Source organism: Styela clava, chromosome 5 (genome assembly GCF_964204865.1).
Source record: "Styela clava chromosome 5, kaStyClav1.hap1.2, whole genome shotgun sequence".
Taxonomy (NCBI): domain Eukaryota; kingdom Metazoa; phylum Chordata; class Ascidiacea; order Stolidobranchia; family Styelidae; genus Styela; species Styela clava.
The window spans coordinates 6,804,352-6,822,785 of NC_135254.1; the positions used below are offsets into that span (position 1 = coordinate 6,804,352).

An 18,434-nucleotide genomic window follows, 5' to 3' on the forward strand; every position below is an offset into this window, starting at 1 on the left:
CAAAAAGTCCCATTTGAATATTTTCGGCGCCATTGAACCCTTTGCACTTAGCATCAACTTTTCTGCGTTTTGTTGCCATTTGTCTAATTATAATTAAATTAGAGGCTCATTAAACGAGTCATTGTAAATTTTATACTAGTTAGATTATAACATAATTTAGTCTACACGTGTCTCACAATAAATTCTGCTGGGTAAAAAATATAATCGTCAAAACAGCTGTTTTGTTACTATAATTCAGTAAAGCGTCGCGGGCCGGATTATAGTACTCCGCGGGCTGTATTCGTCCCGCGGGCCATAGGGTGCTGACCCCTGGTGTAAGCCCTTGTCACCCTCCTATCAGTGGTTTTTACTGGTATTATCGGGGGCTCAAAATACTGATTTACATGTAGATATGTCAATTTAAAATTTTTAACGAAATAGTTTTTCCAACGGCTAACGTATTTTAAAATGATTCTTTTCAACTGAAATGGCTGTCAAGTGCTCAATTGCCTGTAAAGGGAAAAAATAAAACGGAAATTCCTTTTATTTTACATAAACATATTATTTTCGGAACTTTATTATCTAACCACAACGGCAGCAATAATGAAATTTTTCAAGCTTTCAAACCGGAATACATGGAAACGTATATAGTACCTTTTTGCTATTGACTGCAAACACGCTGACGATCGAGTCAAATAAATCTGCCAAATTTCGCAAATCCTAAATTTCAACAAGTTCAACTCTGACTTTCAATTTCAGACAATTCAAGATCTGCAGAATGAGGAATTGAAAGATGTATTCAAGGCTTTTTACGACAAACTACGAAAGGATGACGAGTACGTAGTAAATATGTCTCTTCATATATGTGCCAGAATCTTGTTTCTCGCTTATCATTAAAGAACCTACTTATACTTATTAAAAAATATTACAATGAAAGTTGCCCTAAAAATAAAACATGCAAAATCAAATTTTCAATGTCATAACTTATATGAAATCTCAAATTTGTATTTAATGAAGATTTCGAAATGAGCTTCCAAGTTTTTGGAATGTAGATCACTAGTCACTACGTATTGATGATTACCAGTAAAAATCATTCAAATTCACTCATAGTTAGGATACTCAACTATCCCACTTTCAAGGCATTCAAATATTGCTGTTGCAACCATATATAATCCATACTAAAAATTCTTTAACAGACCAAAGAAAAAAAATGATGTCATCAGATATTCTATAGAAAAAGTAGTAAAGGGTTTGAAAGAGGACTTCTCGTGGGACGTTTTAATTTGGGTTTCTCAATTTTGTTCGAGCACTTCAACTAGTAGACAGGTACATTTATTTTAGAGTCTGGGATTTCTTACATAATTTTTGTGTAACACAACTCTTGGTCGTGAACTTTTGATATTTTTTTATTTGGATCTGGTTAAAATGGGATAGATTTCCCCAAAATCATTTTGAATAACCGAATCGTGTGTTAATAAAATGAAATAAACTGTTATTGTAAGGAGCATGCACGGCAGAAGAAATCCTTTCATGACCGCATGGTAAAGTCATTCCATACACGCTCAAGGGTGTAGGTAGGGTGCTAGTAGTTTGTTTTACTAGAAACCGAATGCAAATTTTAGTTCAATGAGAGAAAGATGTTCATCAACCTAACCACTCCGACAGAAAATGAATTAATTAGTATTTTTTTTCAAGCATTCAAGTGTGGCAGACTACAAAATAGTGACAACCTTGCTGCCACAACTCCTCGCTTCGATAAAAACAAAAAACAGCAAAAAAAACAAAGTCGATCTGTTTGCTCCGGGTTCGTTTGAAAATCATATACAAGTAAGTTATGTTGGTGAACGAATTAACATTATTTACTAGACAAATTGAGCAAAAAATCCCATTATATTCAAGAACATATTACCGTTGTATATAACAATTACCACTTGCTCATGCCTTTGGCAGAGCAAAACAGATTTCAGGAAGAAAAAAACATATATACTGTAGAGCAGAGGTATCCAACACGCGGCCCGCCAGGCATTTTTTTGCGGCCCGCGTCATGGTTGGGATTTTTCCACAAAAAACTATAATAGTACGATGTCAACTATCAGTAAGTTTTTAGCGTGATATTTCTAATCAGAGTCCGATCCGACAAACTGTGAAAAGTGAAGCAAAAATTTCCTCCTATTATCCGTATTCATGTTTTATTCTGTGGTTATAATTCAATTATAAATGCAATAATTGCATTTCGTATGTTCATTGTGACGAAATAAAGGAGTGTCGGTCTGTCCATTGTGCCCGAAGAAAGGTTTGCAAAGCTAATGGCACATTCACGTCGCATACCTGCGATGTTTGGCAGTTCTTATATTTGCGAGCAGTTTTTTATTTCAAGTATGAAAGTTAGCAAGTTAGCCCTCCTCCCACGGCTAACGGACGAGCATTTGCATGTTGTCTTAAGACTAGCAAACCAACGCGAAATAAGGCCAAACATCGAGACCAAATATCCAGCACAAGTAAATGAATATGCTTCATGTCTCGTTTGTTGTAAGATTCAAGTGTAATTCCAATACAGTCTGACAGTACATTCAGATACCCATTTTTGTACCTAATATCTTGGTTTGCGGCCCGCGTGGTCAATGAATTTCAAAAAGTGGCCCGCGACATGTTTTGAGTTGGAGACCCCTGCTGTAGAGTATCATAATTATATTGGTATATCCGATTGGAAGAATCTCCTGAAGTATGAGTCCCAATATGGAGATAACTAATTTTGTCCGCCTATATTACAACAATTTGTGTTAAGGGATTGAAACCTATGAACAGGGGGATATTCACTTGTCTAGCACTAACAGTCTCCGAGCTCGTAATAGAACTAAAACAAGGAAAATCGGAATAAAATTATGGCCTAACCCTAACCTGGTATGCATTTGGAGTACCCCAAATTGTACTAACCAGAAGAGTTTATATCAGTGGTTCCCGGACTTTTTCAGCCGCGCTCCTTTTTGAGAATTCATCAAGTCTCGCGCCCCACCCTAGGAATAATTAGCTAACAACAAGAGAGCTATGCTCAAATATATGGACACGTAGCGCCACCCAGTGGCAATAATTTTGATGACGTCATAGCGAAAATAAAAGTAATAAATTTTTTCTTTAACCACTGAAAATATCAAAGCAATTGGTCCGGTATTCGAAGAGAAAAGCGATTTTTTAAAAATGGAGACGGAGACAAATAACAATAACATCAAAATTTTGAAACGATCGTTATGGCCACTAAACGTGTCCAATAAGCTGCAAATAACAGTTAATGAGGCAAAATGGTTTCCTCAAAAAACAAGTTGAAAATACGCAGATGGAACGTAAATAATAAAATAAATGAAATGTTTCAAAAACAAGAAAAATTTGTTGCTATTTTTGTTAGTGCAGTTGTTTTTGGCTGATAAAATAAGAAATGTAAATATCCAAAATAAGGCGGGCAAGATCAAATCTAACAAATGTTTTTATTTTTAATTAGGTTCCCATCCCCTCAAAAATTGTTTACGCTCCTTTGAGGGGCACGTCTCACCGTTTGAGAACCACTGGTTTAGACAATATATACGGTACATGTTTGTTATATAATAATCCTGGTTCATTAAATTACTTTTTAATTATTCACAATAATGCTTGTCATTATCAAGAAAAATGCTCAAAACATACCGAAATGATCTATGATCATAAGTCAGTGGCTTCATTATTAATAAATCTGATATGACAGATTTGGAACGATATTCTGCGTATTGATTGGGGAAACAGACCCGTTATGAAAAATTGGAGTAGAACCTCATGGCAAAATGATATTCTTCATAGTATTGAGGATTTGTTAATATTGGTGAGTATTTGTTACTACTTATTTTTCGTAAAACCACCTCGAAAATATTTGAAACAGAAAGAGTTCAACAGCTAGGCATATCTCAATTGCGGAGACATAAATAATTGATCGATCAGCAAATTTAGTGTATAAATAAGGTCGACCTATTTTAATTAAATTTCATTCATATCATAGAATGCCTATCTTCTTTTTTATAGATATCAAAAGACAAATATGAAGAATTTTTAACAAAAGTTGAAAATTGTGTTCCCTCAGATATATTGCCAATACTAAACGAAGTGCTGGAACGTGTTGCCTATCATTGTGTTGAAATTAATATTATGAAGGTGAGTAGTAATAATCCCATTATTCAATTAAAATTTGGACTCAGATGTCAGAAGACGTCTTACATTTTTGATATGATGCCAAAATAGAAAGATTATGAAACCATTTATTTGCATTAATAAAACGTTTCACAATGTCGTTGAGATATGATTTAATCAGCTATAAATTCAATAGATATTTGAACCTTTTCCAGTCCCCCCCCCTCTATGCTCACTAATAAAAGTATTTTATTTATGGGGCCTATTCAACTTTATCAATGCATTCACCTTTATTTTGCTTAATTTCTAGCATTATCAAGCAAAAAATAAATTAGGATTATTGATATTAGTGGGAGTGGGATAACTGGAAGAGGTCCAGATATTTTTCCCGAAACAGATATCCAAATATATAGGAAAAGTTTGACAAACAAAGTATCGACACCTTTATTATTAGGTATCAATCAAACGGACTTTGTTATGAACAACTGAACACTCATTATTTCCTTTGAGTAAATAAACACAGTATTATCCCCTAAATTTGGAATTGGTTAATATAGTCAAGAAAATCTGACATAGTCGTAGACATTTAACTTGACTATATTTATTGAAATGGTAAATTTTACATACAATCAATGGGAATATAAATGGCTTGAGATAGAATAAAGGTGACATATTTTAACTTTTTTTTTTCTTTACACAGAGGAGCAGTTCTAACTTTAAGCTCTTGAGAATTTTGCGAAAAGAAACTAAGGACAAATTTCTTGAACAATTTTTCGAAAAAAGTATAAAACATTTAACTAAAGAAAACCCAACATGGACCCCTGATAAAATTTATTTGGAGTTTCTTTTGGATTGGGAAGGATCTGAGCAATTTTACAAACAATGTTGTAAGCATAAGCTGGTTTTTTCATTTTGTAAAAACAATTAGTGTTATTTCCTTTTATTGATATTAAAATGGTTATCTTTATTGGTATCACCGATCATGTGTTTAACAAACCCCAATTTTATGTCAGGAAAATTATTTTCTCCACAGATAAAACCTTGGAATTGAAAAAACAGTCTGAAATATTCAAAGTGACGGAGATGTTTCGGAACACATACTTTAAGCTTTTGGATGGGAATGTCAGCTTCGAGTTGCTTCGTATGATAATGAGGAAGAGTTCTACTGCCTCCAGTATCTATGCTGCAATATCGCCATCCTGCAATCAGGTAACGTTTTTTGTGTTACACAGCGGCAATTTGCTCTTTTCGATGCGGCCTGGTGCATTTATTACCACAGGGCTAAGTGATATTTCCTTTCCTCCGTGGGTGAAGTAAATATTTTGAATGACCCAGTTATATGTCTGAAGTTGGTTATATGACCATCTGACAAAAATGTGGCACACTCCTGGTTTGAAGTATCTGTACATTTATTCCAGTGATTGGATAATAATATCTCAGGAACCCAAAACTACTAAAGGGCCTTTAAACCAAGCCTATGTGTGACTTTTGCTCCAATTAACTCTTTTTTCCTGATGATATATATATTCGTACTACCATCCTTGGTCATAATATGACAATAATAGTTATTTTCATGTTTTGTGAAGTATTCCCGCACTAACTAAAATCATTTTAGGCTTCCAAATTCGATCCGTGCTTGATCCGTCCACATTTTTTTTTTTTGTAAATTTTTTATTCTACTACTAAGTGAATTTTATTTGTGTAGGTATTTCAAAGCTCAGAGATACACGAAAGTATTTGTCATTACTTCAAAGATAAGTAATTTGAAAGAGCGGGAAACAATTTCGCGCACATAATAAACAAACAAAGATTCCAGACAACTATCGTGAAATGCTCTCACATATCATTGAAAATTTCGCGTTTCGCTACGGTTGCGAAGCTGAGTCTGAGATATTGGGGGTGTTCCTGGCACGTTTGGTTAACTAGTCATTACATATTATATAATAGTACAAAAAGTCGATTGTAATCAGCGGAAAAAGAGGGTTAAGGTCCTGTACCAACTTCCACCCGACCAGTTCCAGATGCCCACCTACAATGCCAACACTCTTAATAAGTCTAACGCTTTAATTAAATCAGTGGTTCTCTAACTTTTTTAAGCTTGCCTCCCTCTTAAAATTTGCCATGCCCCACACTAAAAATAACTAGGTAACAATAAGCTACAAATAACAGATAGTAAGGCAAAGTATGGCATGTTTTTTGAAAAACATGTGGATAATACGTGGATAAAGTTGACGTAAATGAAGTTTTGACATGTAAATATCCAAAATAAGGCGGGCAAGATCAAATCTAACAAATAATTTCATTTTTAATTAGATACATGCCAGCTAAAAAATTGTCTACGCCCGCCCCCCCCCCCCCCCCCCTACGAAATAATTTCTGTCATCAAATAGCAATTACATGAAAAGATTAGTTCCAGGTGCAAAAGTTTTTAATAAGCGAACGATTTTAATAAACATATTAATTCCAACTTAAGTAAATTGAAAAGCTATTTTTTTAATAGGAAACTGATGCAGATTGTGGCAGACTACGAGCAGAGCAACTGGAAAAATTACAATATATATTTGACAACTCCTCACTTTTTCTAAAAGTAATCGACTTCATGGCTTCAGGTGGGTCACTAAATATAACAAAAAAGTATCATGAAGCATAATAATTCCAGAATCTTAAAATCTTCCCGAAATTTTTATTCTAGTTCTTGCTATGTTGTAGTTACGTGTTTTTCTAAGCAAGATCAGATTACACCATCGAATGAGACACCTATATCAACACAGCAGGTTTTTCACAAAATCAAGAGCACATTCTTAATCATCCTATAGCAACAGACTATGTGCCGCAGCACACTGAGTTTTCTTTAAGTACGACCGTAAAATATTGAAATTCAATTCAATAAAGTATAGTTTGTAAAGTTCCATGCTGTCGAACTTGGTCAGTACCGGTATGTTTTATTGAATTGACCATCTATATTGATGATAGTAACTCAATAAGAAATACAGTGATACAAATGGAGAGTGGGAGCAGAGCCAAAATTTACAAAATGGGTGGATAGTTCAAAATTACACCATAGTTTAATTAAAGGAGTAGATTTCAGGATTGATATGAACATTCAAAATGCTTGCATGTTTTCTGACTACTATAGGGGATCATAACTAAATATCGAGTCCTATAATTTGATGACTTTCTTGAGTTAGAAAAAAAATAATTGAGTTTTTTATACAGCTGGAGTCAAACTTGAGGAGACCAATTTAATCAGAAGTATTCCAAGAGATTTTTTACAATGTTCTTTGAATGACTTGATTTCGATACTTCCATTATCAGAAGCCGCAGAATTGCTCAGCGATGATGTTAATTTTGTGCTAAACCATCGGGTATGGGATATATCATATAACAGTGGCGGCGCGTCAATAGGGCCAACCGGGGCAATGTCCCGGTTGTTTTTTCGGTATAATAAAAAATATTCGAAAAATACCTCAATATCGGTTGCACAGACTGTCTACACTAGCCATATTCTCCCGACATGGTTCATTTTTCGCTCGCAAAGCCTTCGCCGAACGCCGACGGAGCGACGCCGATTTTGCCCCGGTTGCTCATCGTATATCGTATTCTCTCTTTTATCTTCCACTCGCCGCGTTTGTCTCGTTTGTTTTCTGTTTCTTTTACTAAATCATCGGGGCCGATCGGGGCTAGCCCCGAAATTATGACGACACAATGCCGACGTTTCTTACAACAACGTGTTGACATATTCACGCATTCCTTCTCGTTCGTTGGTTGCTTGAAGAGTTGATAGTTTCCTCGCCTTCGTTTTTGTCGCTTGTTTCGCTATTTGAATCAGTCAGAGACCTTTAGTCCATTTGCTTTCGATTTTCCACATTCCTTTTGAGCTCCTCACTTCTTTCCGGCTTCGCATTTCTTAGCCTTAGACCTCATAACGAATAAGGTTGATGCACTACTTCGCACTCCGTTTTCGCAGCTGCTGCTGGAACAAAAATTAGAGGTACAACGTCTTGGGCCTTATCAACCAAAAAATTGTTCACTCGAACAATCCAATGACGGAGGAAAGCGTCGGCGTAAATTTTCCGCAGAAACTTGGTATAAAAAACACGAATGGTTGTGTTACAGCGAGGACAAAAATGCACTTTTTTGTTTTTATTGCCTACTTTTTGCTACCGCCCGTGACTCACGTTGGTGTAAATTTGGAGATCTTAAACATCTTTCCGAGCGTGCCAGGGATCATCAATCTTCTATGGAGCATCTGGACAATGCAGTAAAATACCGAACATTCGGAAATGTTAATATTGCAGCACAGTTGGATGAAGGACGCGCGGTTTCTATTCGTCGGCACAACCAAAGCGTCGAGAAAAACCGTGTTTGAAGTTTTGAAGTTCATTGGTTGTCACGAGCTGTCCCTCCGTGGGCACGATGAACGGGCTGGCTCTTCTAATAGAGGGGTATTTTTGGATATGGTGGAATACACTGCATCCCTATGTACAGTATTGAGAGATCATCTTGATGCCGCAACTGTTTCGAAAGGGACATCTAAGGATATCCAAAATGATTTGCTCGACTCAATGTATAAAATTTATTTACAACATTTGGCTCTGGAAATTGAGAATTGCCAGTTCCTTTCGATTCAGTCTGACGAGACAACTGACATCACATGCGTTTCCCAACTGGCTGTGATTTTTCGGTTTGTGAAAGATGGTAAACCTACCGAGAGATTTCACAGCTTTGTACCAATCGTTGATCGCACGGCTTGCGGGATATCGGCTGTACTGAAAGAAGTGTTACAGCCTTACAACGCGAAGTCAAAATTGATAGCTCAAACTTATGACGGCGCGGCAGTCATGAGTGGGTCGAAACATGGTGTTCAAGTTTATATAAAAGAAGATTTTCCTCATGCGCATTTTTTACATTGTTATGCACACCAATTTAACCTCGTTATTAAAAATATGTGTCTTGATACCCCTCTCGTCCGTATATTTTTTGCAAATGTTTCGGGATTTTCTTCATTTTTTTCCGTTTCGCCGAAGCACTCTGACCTCCTTCGCCAGATATGTAGCCGCCGTCTCCCAGCTTGTGCACCAACGCGTTGGAACTTCCAATCACGCGTGGTGCAGGGCGTGTCTGAAATTAGGTCTGAGCTCATTGTGTGTTTCAATGGCATTCAGAGCTCTCCGGTTTGGGACGAACGCTCTGTGAGGGAGGCGGCAGGTCTAAAGCGTCTGCTAGAAGATGGTGAGTTTTCATTTTTTCTCGCTTTTTTCGCCACAATATTCTATCACGTGGATGTATTATACGGCGCATTGCAGTCAAGGCTAAATTGGAAAATGAATTGCGATTTATATACACCAATCAAACTTTTTTGAACATCACATCAACTTGCGCGTTCTATGGGTTCCTCATAGATAACACTCTAGTAACTACCTTTGCGGCGTCTGCAAAATTTCTGGACATCATTTTGACGATGCCTATTTCTTCCGCCGACGCAGAGCGAACATTCAGCACGCTGAAGCGTATTAAAACGTATCTCAGAAACACAATGAAGCAAGATAGATTAAATTCCTTGGCTGTTTTATCCATTCACAGAGACGTTATTTCTGGGATGCATGACTTTAATCAGCGCGTTATTGAGCATTTTGCTTCCAAGGAACCGCGGCGTGTTGCATATATATTCAAGCAGTAGAAGTCTAGCAGCATATATATCTATGAGTGAGCGACGCATGTCCTTATCTTTGCATTATCTTTCTTTTCTTCATAGTAACGTTTTAAACCTTATTTTAGGTTTTGTCTGCTTTCCCAAAGTTTCTGTTAATATGTCATTGTATTTATCTGGGTAAATATTGTCTTTCCTTTTGAAAGAGGTTTCAAAATAAACTATGTCTATATTTATTAATCCCTTGACTTGGACCGGTTTTAAAGACACTTTCTTATCGTTAAAAATTGTCGCTTTTGCCGATTGGTTGTTACCGATGGAATGGTTTTTATACTCATAAAATGATGGGAGAACTTACAGCGCTCATCCTGTCCCCGTAGATGAGGGTGACTTGGTCCCGCAGTAGCTTGCCCCGGTTGTCAAAATGACCACGCGCCGCCACCATATGACATATAATATGGCATACCGTTACTACATTGTATGCAAACATTATGGAAAGCTCCTTTTGAAAACTATGCTGATAATTTGCCAATCAAAGCTAAATAAGTTCAATTACAACACCCAAAATACCAATTTTTCAAAACGATTTTGAAGCTAACATCGAGTTATTCATCTATAAAGTATACATATAAATTGTAATTAAAACTATTTTTTTCTTGTTAGATGGACTACATATTTTCATGTGTGTGGATTACTGAAATTGCCAAATGGAAAAGAATAAACATTGAAAGAAACGAAAAAAACACACTGAAATTTGCTATCGAAAAAATGAAAGACTTGAAAAACAAAGTCCTGGAAAATGTTCAGCACATGTTCGAAGGTTAATAATTTGCCTAAAATTGTATTTCTATGTGAATTCTTTTTGGCAAAACTTCATTACAAAAAAAAAAAAAAAAATTGCCAACTTTTCCAAAGTCAAATCTTTATACTGAAGAATTGTGGGTTCTGTTAGTTTTCCACATCTAGAAGTGATTTTTCTGTGGTTTGGTTTTTGAATATGGTTGATAAGATAATTCATTTTAAAATTGGCTACATTCAAGTCACTGGATTAATTTTGAACTTTATAGTTTCTACCATGCACAATGATAATTGTACAGGTGATATACATCTCGGGGATTTGGATTGCTGGATTCATGGACCTGGAAAGTACATGTTCAAATATGGTGAACCAAATATATTGCCTGGCATTAAAGACTTTTGGAAATATTGCAGAACAGTTGGTCTTGATGCAGAAACGTTAAGTAAGTTAGGTTTGAAGGAAGAGTGGGTGCTGAATTAATGGTTGAAATATCAAGCCACAATAATTCATCTTTAGCCATAACTTAGTAGCTAACATCAGAATAAAACCTAATTTTTGAAATCTTCATTGTGATGTAAAATTATTTATCTGATGGCAATGCCTGTGTAAAATTAAAATATTGCTATGACATGATAGTTGAGCTATATTACAGGGAAATTTTCATCTCAAGTTGTCAACGTATTCGCGCAAATAGAAGTCTATGAAAAGCTCTCGCGCTGCGTACCTGCGGCCTGTTTAATTATGAAAATGAAAGACTGCTTTGGAATTGCAGAGGAATCCCTGTACCCTTATGTCAAATACATTAGTGTAAGTCAATTTATGTTGGAAAGATTTCATATTTTTGCAAGAGCTATCTCAGTAATGCTGTTTGTACGAATGCATTTGTACGAATTGTACATCATATCATTACTCTAACTAATAGCCCAAAGTAGCGAATCTATTCTAACCTAAAAAGATTATTAATCATCCCCTCATTTGGTACCGTATATGCCCAATATGTTGCCATTTTTTTCAGGAAAAAATTTACTCAAAAAACATCATGTTGAAAGATATCAAGAAAGACGTTTTCTTTGTTGCACCAATGCTTTCCGATCTTCTCATATCAGATATGGTCGAAATATTTGAAAATTTTTTAAAACATCACGATTTCAGATACTGGATTCAATCAACAATGCGAGGTAACAATATCTTGAAAAGATTATTTCTAAATTTGATAACCTGTCTGTTGCATTGCTAAAAATTGCATGAACACCTTTAAAAGAACTTCCATAACAATCTGAAATAAGAGTAAAGTTAAATAACCTAACCTTTCACGAAGCAATTAATGAATTTTTGCAGATGCTAAAGAAATCAATGTTATGTGCGAACTGGTCGCGAACTCATACTCAAAAGTTACAGACAGTCCGAAATACAGTAAAGATCATAATAATTTCACAATAATAATGAGAGATTTCACCAATGCTGTGAATGGATTCGCACCACTGCTTTTTGACATTCAAAACAAAAGAATTCCATTTGAAGAATTAATTGAAAGGTGTCAAATAGTGGAAAGAAATTTCAAAGCAAATCCCGAAATAGGACAACAGTGGGTAGGTCTTATTTTTCACTATCAATTATCTTACGTTAATGAACAACTATCAAAGTAAAATATTGCTTACTGTTGGTCGTTTTATTCATCAGATTTTATCTTATTTGGTGATTAATCAGTGAAGTATCACTGAACTTTTTTGTGGTAAACTAAGAATAGGTAAACTTGTGATCATGATAATCCAATTTAAAATTTTCGACATAAATTTAAAAAGGCGTGACTAAGCATTCTGAACAGTAGTTTAAAGAAGTCTTGTCGATGCCAAAGTTCTTGTTATTATAAGGTAGTTCGGAGACAAAGTTCACTTGATAATCTAAAATCTAGAGATATCTTGTTTTATCAAATACAAAGCTCTGATGGAATATTGAATGAAGATAAATAGTTAAACATTAACTAATATTCATTCCTAGGAGAATTCTGCAGGAAAATTGACGTTTTTTAAAAAAGTGGAATTTCAAAATATATCTGTTGAACATGAATCTGTGTATGTGAAGGCGAAGGAAATCGCTGAAAATGGAATCTTCAGTATCTCTGTATTACCTGACAATCAAGCATCATTTATGGCTGATATCGGTGTGACTGTACCGCCTTCAGATACTTGTCAAGGTCAATTTATGTTTCTCATGTCATATTCAAATTAACATTTTTCATTTGAGCACAAAAAATATTTAACCTTAATAGTAAACATTGATACCCATGCAATAAGATCTCTTCCATATTACAGTTTTTGGTACTTCGTAGTATGTGTACCAGGTTGGGGTTAGGCCATTATTTATTCAGATTTTCCTGATTTTAGTTCTATGAGGAGTTCGGGGACTATCTGTGTTAGTCAAGTGAATAACCCCCTGTCCATAGGTTTCAGTACCTTTACAAAACTTGATGTAAAATACGCAAACAAAATTATTACCTCCATATTGGTACACATACTTCTGAAGCGCCAATTTTTTAAATCACAATGAGTATTTACAAAATTTCAAATGTTGCAATTTTTATTTCAGAAAGAAAAGTAATACCGCACGATGACCTGCAGGACATTCAAGCACTGATTTCATTAATGACTGAGGGATCTGATCAAGCAAATAATACTTCCGAAATATTCAATGCAAGACTCAAAGTATCCGAACGCTTTGCAAAGGTTTTGGTAGAGCTCACTCAAGCCAGATGTACACTCTTTGATACGTGTATTGTTAACATTTAGTAAGTATGCATACACATCTATGACACATATTCAGAAAATATATTAAAATATTGACATTACAGCATGCTTCAAAGAAGATAGCGCAATTAGAATATTTGACATTTTGAATTTATATCATCATTTTGAACTAGCTGAAAGAAAAAAAAGAATTGATAAAGTGGAATTTTACAATGAAGAATATCCTATATTTTTTGGCATGATGTATTGTAGATTTTGACACGTTTTAGTTAGAAATACTTAGTGTTGTTTGATCCTTGATATTCTACTCTAATCATCTGAAGTTTTCTAGAGCAACTTCTCAGTGACGAGAATTATGAAAATATGTTTGCATATATTCATTCATACTTTTCAGGAAATCATTCTTATTCGATTATTTTACAAATCGTTTCAGTCCAGTGCAAGACAAGAGATTCACAATTGAAATGAAATTTGAAGGAAGTGATCCTATGGAAGAAAATCAATTTGAGCTTTCAGATGTGGAATCTATCGCTTCTCTTCTAGAGGAAACACTAGAAAAGTAAATCAGAATGCTAATAGAGTAATTCATAATTACGGTAATAGATAATGTTTCTTAATTAAGTCATAAACGAAAATTTACACCATCATTCGATCATTAAGTTTTATCCTGATAAAATTGGTCTAATGTGTTACTTGTTCAAACTATATGATTTCTGTATTTATATCAGGTGGCAACGGCATGTTGATAATCAAAGAAAGCAGCATTATTTTTTAAATGAATTCAACATAGAGCAGATGTCATACCTAAGCAAAGAGCTGGCTATTTACAATAAGAAGAATGAGGAAGGACCCCTCCCACATCAGGTAAGCTGCGCTGGCTGTGGCCTGAGTTGTAAGCAATTTAGTTTTCATTATCACAACATCTTTGCTGAATTAGAAAGAATAGTCATTTTCACTCTTGCTCCAGCATCCACTAGTGTAAAGACATATGGCGAGAAAAGGTGGTTAGTTTCACGTAACCCCAACTGTTAGTTATCTTCGCAGAAGATATTTTTTCAAAAAAAGTTTTTTTAGAACAAGCTTCAAATGGAGTTGTGAAAAGCGATTACTTGTACATCATCTACGGCGTAAAAATGTTTGTAATTTCTTGAAAAGTAATATTTTTAAAAAAATATTTTTATGATTCATTCCCAAATTCTTATAAATTATGTCATCCAAAGTTTTCGTTGAAATTTTCATGAATATCATAACAGTAATTTATAACAAATAGAATATGAAGGTACATAATATGGAATCTCTAGTTCATACTATTCAGGTGAATCTCATGAATCTTCATTTTACTCTTGAAACAGGTATGCGCGCTGTTGTCTATCGTTAGAAGAGACACAATCAAAGATATGCGCAACTTGTTAAAGGAGGCTATCGATGGTATTAATGGTACATCAAGAGTAGGAGAAGACAGCAATCAGGGTACATTTTTAACATTCTTACTATACTTACGAGTCAACAAACCTATCCTATGACAATTGAGCATTTTTCGTTTGAATTTAAACGAACTGGGGCAGTATCTACATCTTCAAAATTGACGGTATTATATAACATCAAAAATATCTTACACCCTAAATCAGTTATTTTTATCCCTACTGGTGGAACGGACTCCAACATTCCTGAAGCTAGGGGATCCGCTGCACTATTGTTTAATTGTATAAACTATAAATATATATAAAATTGAACCTAATACTGTCAAAAAATCTTTAAGGTGTTGCAATTTCAATAATAATGGAAAACCTAACTTGGTTATTTTCAAACGGCATAATATATTAATATAAATTCCCGGAATTGAAATGAAAAATTGCGGAACCAAGGGAATGTGCCAGCGGAACCCTGGTTGAACCAGTGTGTTGCTCAAAACCAAATGTTTTATGAAGTACTTACATTGCTTTCTATACACAGATGGTAGCACAGGAGATCATGCAAAAAAAGTCAAACTTGTAGAAACCTTACGTAAAGAAGCACGTTGCTCACGTGAAGTGGCAAAGGCTGCTATACAGAAAGAAGGGGTAGACAAGATAAAATGCCGAAGATGGATAATTAAAAGCCAGAAAAAAGCAAAACTTATTCGACAACTCTCAGAAAAGTTTGATGAAGATATAGGTAACAAATTTATCACCCAATTTCACCCAGACTGAACAGTCCTTCTTTTCAGAAGGAGTTTTATGATTTGAATTCATCTGCTCATGTTTTCTGAATCAACTGATATTTGTTTCAATAATTTACAGATGTTTACAAAACCACTTAGTTCATTGAAGTGATTAAATCTTTTTTTAGTCAATGGACAAACATATATTACATAAGCATGAAAATTCCTATTCTTATTGATTATGCCTCTAGTCTCCCAGATACCATGGTAATAATATTCAGGCTCAAAATTAGATTACGCTATGTAGCTTACATTGTACATGCAAGTCGATTGATATCAACCAGATAGATATAATTTTTTGTTTGCTTTTCATTTGAATGGAATGTATCAAGAAAATACAGTAGGGTCAGCATCAGCAATCTTACTCTGATAAAACAATTTACTCTTTTTTTGTTATATCTAAGCTTTTGCTCAAACCCAGTAGATTGCAATTCTAGTTAAAAAAAAGCTATGATGTATTATAACTGTTAATGAGGTATCCCCTCATTGGCAATATTCAGTAAATCGGTACATATAACTCATCTAACATTTTCACTGAGTGTATATTTTTTTCATTTTCAGCTTTTATTTCACCTAGTGAAAGAAAGGAAGCAAAGCAACAAACAAATAGAAGCAACATAATTCTATCTATTAAAAAAAAATGTCAAAACTTCATGGAGGTAGCGTTAAATTTCCTGCTTTTTACAAACCCATGCCTATGGTATGAAGATATGCATAGGTATTAATGCAGGCAATGCAAATACTACAAAAGCATGTAAGTTTCCCCGCCTAACATAAGTCAATGAAGGGGGCTTACAGCTTATGTCTGAAAATCTTTTGATGCCAATGAATGTTCCTTCTTCTGCGTAGAACAAGAAACAACTTTTTTCTACTGTTAGTGCACCATACCATTTAGCTAGAATTTATTTTGTGTGTTATCTATTGCATAAACATCAACTCAAAACACGGAATTCTAATTTTATTTCAGAATGGACATGGCTTAGGACTTGGTCAACTAGGAAGACTTCTACAACTACTGAGAGATCAAACAAATCCCAGATTACTAAATCGCACGCTAACCTTGCCTCTTAAGCGTGGAACTCCCAATCTTGTTTGCCACAATCAGAAAATGTATGAAACTATTTTATCACTTTACATGGAAGACAGTGATCAATCCCTCCCAACATCTTCAGAAGTTCTTATCTGTAGCGAAACAACATCAACTAAAACTGTTGAGAGGTTCTTGCACAGGGTAATGAAAAAATGCGAAAACAAAGGTGATACAATTTTGTGTTATGATAACAAGCTATTATTGCCTTAACTCAGGGGTTTGCAAACTGCGGCCCACAAGGAAAAATTGTGCGACCGGTGGAGAAGTGCCAATTTTTAATGGTCAGCCCGCGAAACGAGTTTTTAGTTTAGTTTATTGAGTGAGCAATTCCAATCTCTTTACGTCGCGGAGCCTTTTACACTGTCATAATAAAAAAAACTAGCTGGCAAAATACATAATGATATAAAAACTAGCAATGCCGTAAGATCAATAACATAAAAAAACAATTTTCCGTGCTTGCAACTACTGGAAAGACTTGAATAAAAGTGCGGCCCGTGACTTCACCCAGTTATTTGTATCTAGCCCTCCTGTAGGTTGCACACCCCTGCTTAAACTTGTAAAAATTCACAAGAAATCTACACATATTTAAAAAATGAAATGAATTTGAGTAAGCATAACGCTTACTCAAATGATTACATATGTAGTCTCAAAATAGATTGGTTGTATTTTTCAGGGACACCATTATTCGTTCTAGCTGCTATTGATTGTCTAGGAAATTCTGTAATGAAAGATGTGGAGAGAATTTATCACAATTTGAAAGAAGATCAATTGAAGGACTCTGACTACCAACTGGTTATTCTATGTCAGAATATCAAAAGTTATCTTGCATTATGCTTCGAACCGGCAAGTCAACTTATTGGATTACATAATATAAAATACCAGATTAAAACAAAATTCAAAATGCAGTTGTGACGTATCTTCAGTTGACAATTTAGACTCCGATATCACAATCTGGTAGTCTGTTTTCACTTCGTATATAGTTTGAGGGTTCTTATGTCAGCTCTCGAAATTGAGGGTACAAGAACTTCTTTCCAGACAATTTTTTATTGGATGATTTTGTTCATGGCTTTTGTGTAATTGCAAAGTAGGAATGCAAGAATAGATTTATTTTAATTTATAAAATGTAAAATCCACCAAGACGAAATGCCAACTAACAATCTTTATATCACTAACCAAAATTGAATGGGTATCATAACATAACACATTTGCATTGGTTTACTCCATGGCAATAAAATTTTTTGGCAATTCAGAATACTGTTGAAGGACTACGAATAAAAAAAGACAATAAAATCGCTGAATACTTGCAAAGCTGTTTGATAGCAGATGGAAGATATGAAAAAAGTGCTGCAGCTATTGATGACAAAAGAAGTTTAGTTCGAGTTGTGACATCAAGCTCATCAGGAGCAGGTAAAGCAAAAAGCTGTTACTTTTTAGCCATTGGGTTGAGAAATTCATAATACAGACTAAATAGTATATCTAGTACTAGTATGCCAGCTTTGAACCTGACCTGTCTTAACCTGTTATATCTAATCATGCCAGTACTTTTCTCTTTTATTACGAATCATAAGCACTTCAACTCAAAAAAATAAAAAAAAGGCCTGCTAAATGTGGCCCTCAGGAAAAAATGTGCGACCCGCGAAGAAGGGCCAATGTTGAATGGTGTACCCGAAAAACGAGTTTTGAGTTTAGTTAATCTGGCATGTGCGAGCAATTTAATCCCTGTGCATAGTAAAGACTATACCAGATTACCATTATGCCTGAGTGCATATTAGTAAATCTATCTAGCAAAATCCACACAATGTTATAAAGACGTGTTTCTCACA

At 34.9% G+C, this 18,434-nt stretch overlaps 1 protein-coding gene and 1 long non-coding RNA gene across 2 annotated transcripts in view; one reads left to right on the plus strand and one right to left on the minus strand.

Moving 5' to 3' along the window:
• Positions 1–18,434, minus strand: part of LOC144422821 (uncharacterized) — a 58,915-nt gene that overhangs the window by 15,338 nt on the left and 25,143 nt on the right. The gene's annotated exons all lie outside the window — the stretch shown is intronic.
• LOC120344257 (E3 ubiquitin-protein ligase rnf213-alpha-like) overlaps positions 1–18,434 on the plus strand; it is a 48,085-nt gene that overhangs the window by 9,960 nt on the left and 19,691 nt on the right. The window contains exons 8-31 of the mRNA XM_078112672.1: positions 739–815; positions 1,176–1,305; positions 1,675–1,806; positions 3,713–3,826; positions 4,024–4,152; positions 4,829–5,015; positions 5,162–5,337; positions 6,629–6,737; positions 7,345–7,493; positions 10,442–10,598; positions 10,876–11,019; positions 11,230–11,384; positions 11,593–11,755; positions 11,916–12,166; positions 12,576–12,771; positions 13,164–13,362; positions 13,755–13,880; positions 14,050–14,185; positions 14,674–14,791; positions 15,275–15,475; positions 16,083–16,180; positions 16,489–16,777; positions 17,285–17,454; positions 17,862–18,018. Of these exons, the coding sequence (XP_077968798.1) occupies positions 739–815; positions 1,176–1,305; positions 1,675–1,806; positions 3,713–3,826; positions 4,024–4,152; positions 4,829–5,015; positions 5,162–5,337; positions 6,629–6,737; positions 7,345–7,493; positions 10,442–10,598; positions 10,876–11,019; positions 11,230–11,384; positions 11,593–11,755; positions 11,916–12,166; positions 12,576–12,771; positions 13,164–13,362; positions 13,755–13,880; positions 14,050–14,185; positions 14,674–14,791; positions 15,275–15,475; positions 16,083–16,180; positions 16,489–16,777; positions 17,285–17,454; positions 17,862–18,018 (3,763 nt within the window). The remainder of the gene's footprint in view (positions 1–738; positions 816–1,175; positions 1,306–1,674; positions 1,807–3,712; positions 3,827–4,023; positions 4,153–4,828; positions 5,016–5,161; positions 5,338–6,628; positions 6,738–7,344; positions 7,494–10,441; positions 10,599–10,875; positions 11,020–11,229; positions 11,385–11,592; positions 11,756–11,915; positions 12,167–12,575; positions 12,772–13,163; positions 13,363–13,754; positions 13,881–14,049; positions 14,186–14,673; positions 14,792–15,274; positions 15,476–16,082; positions 16,181–16,488; positions 16,778–17,284; positions 17,455–17,861; positions 18,019–18,434) is intronic.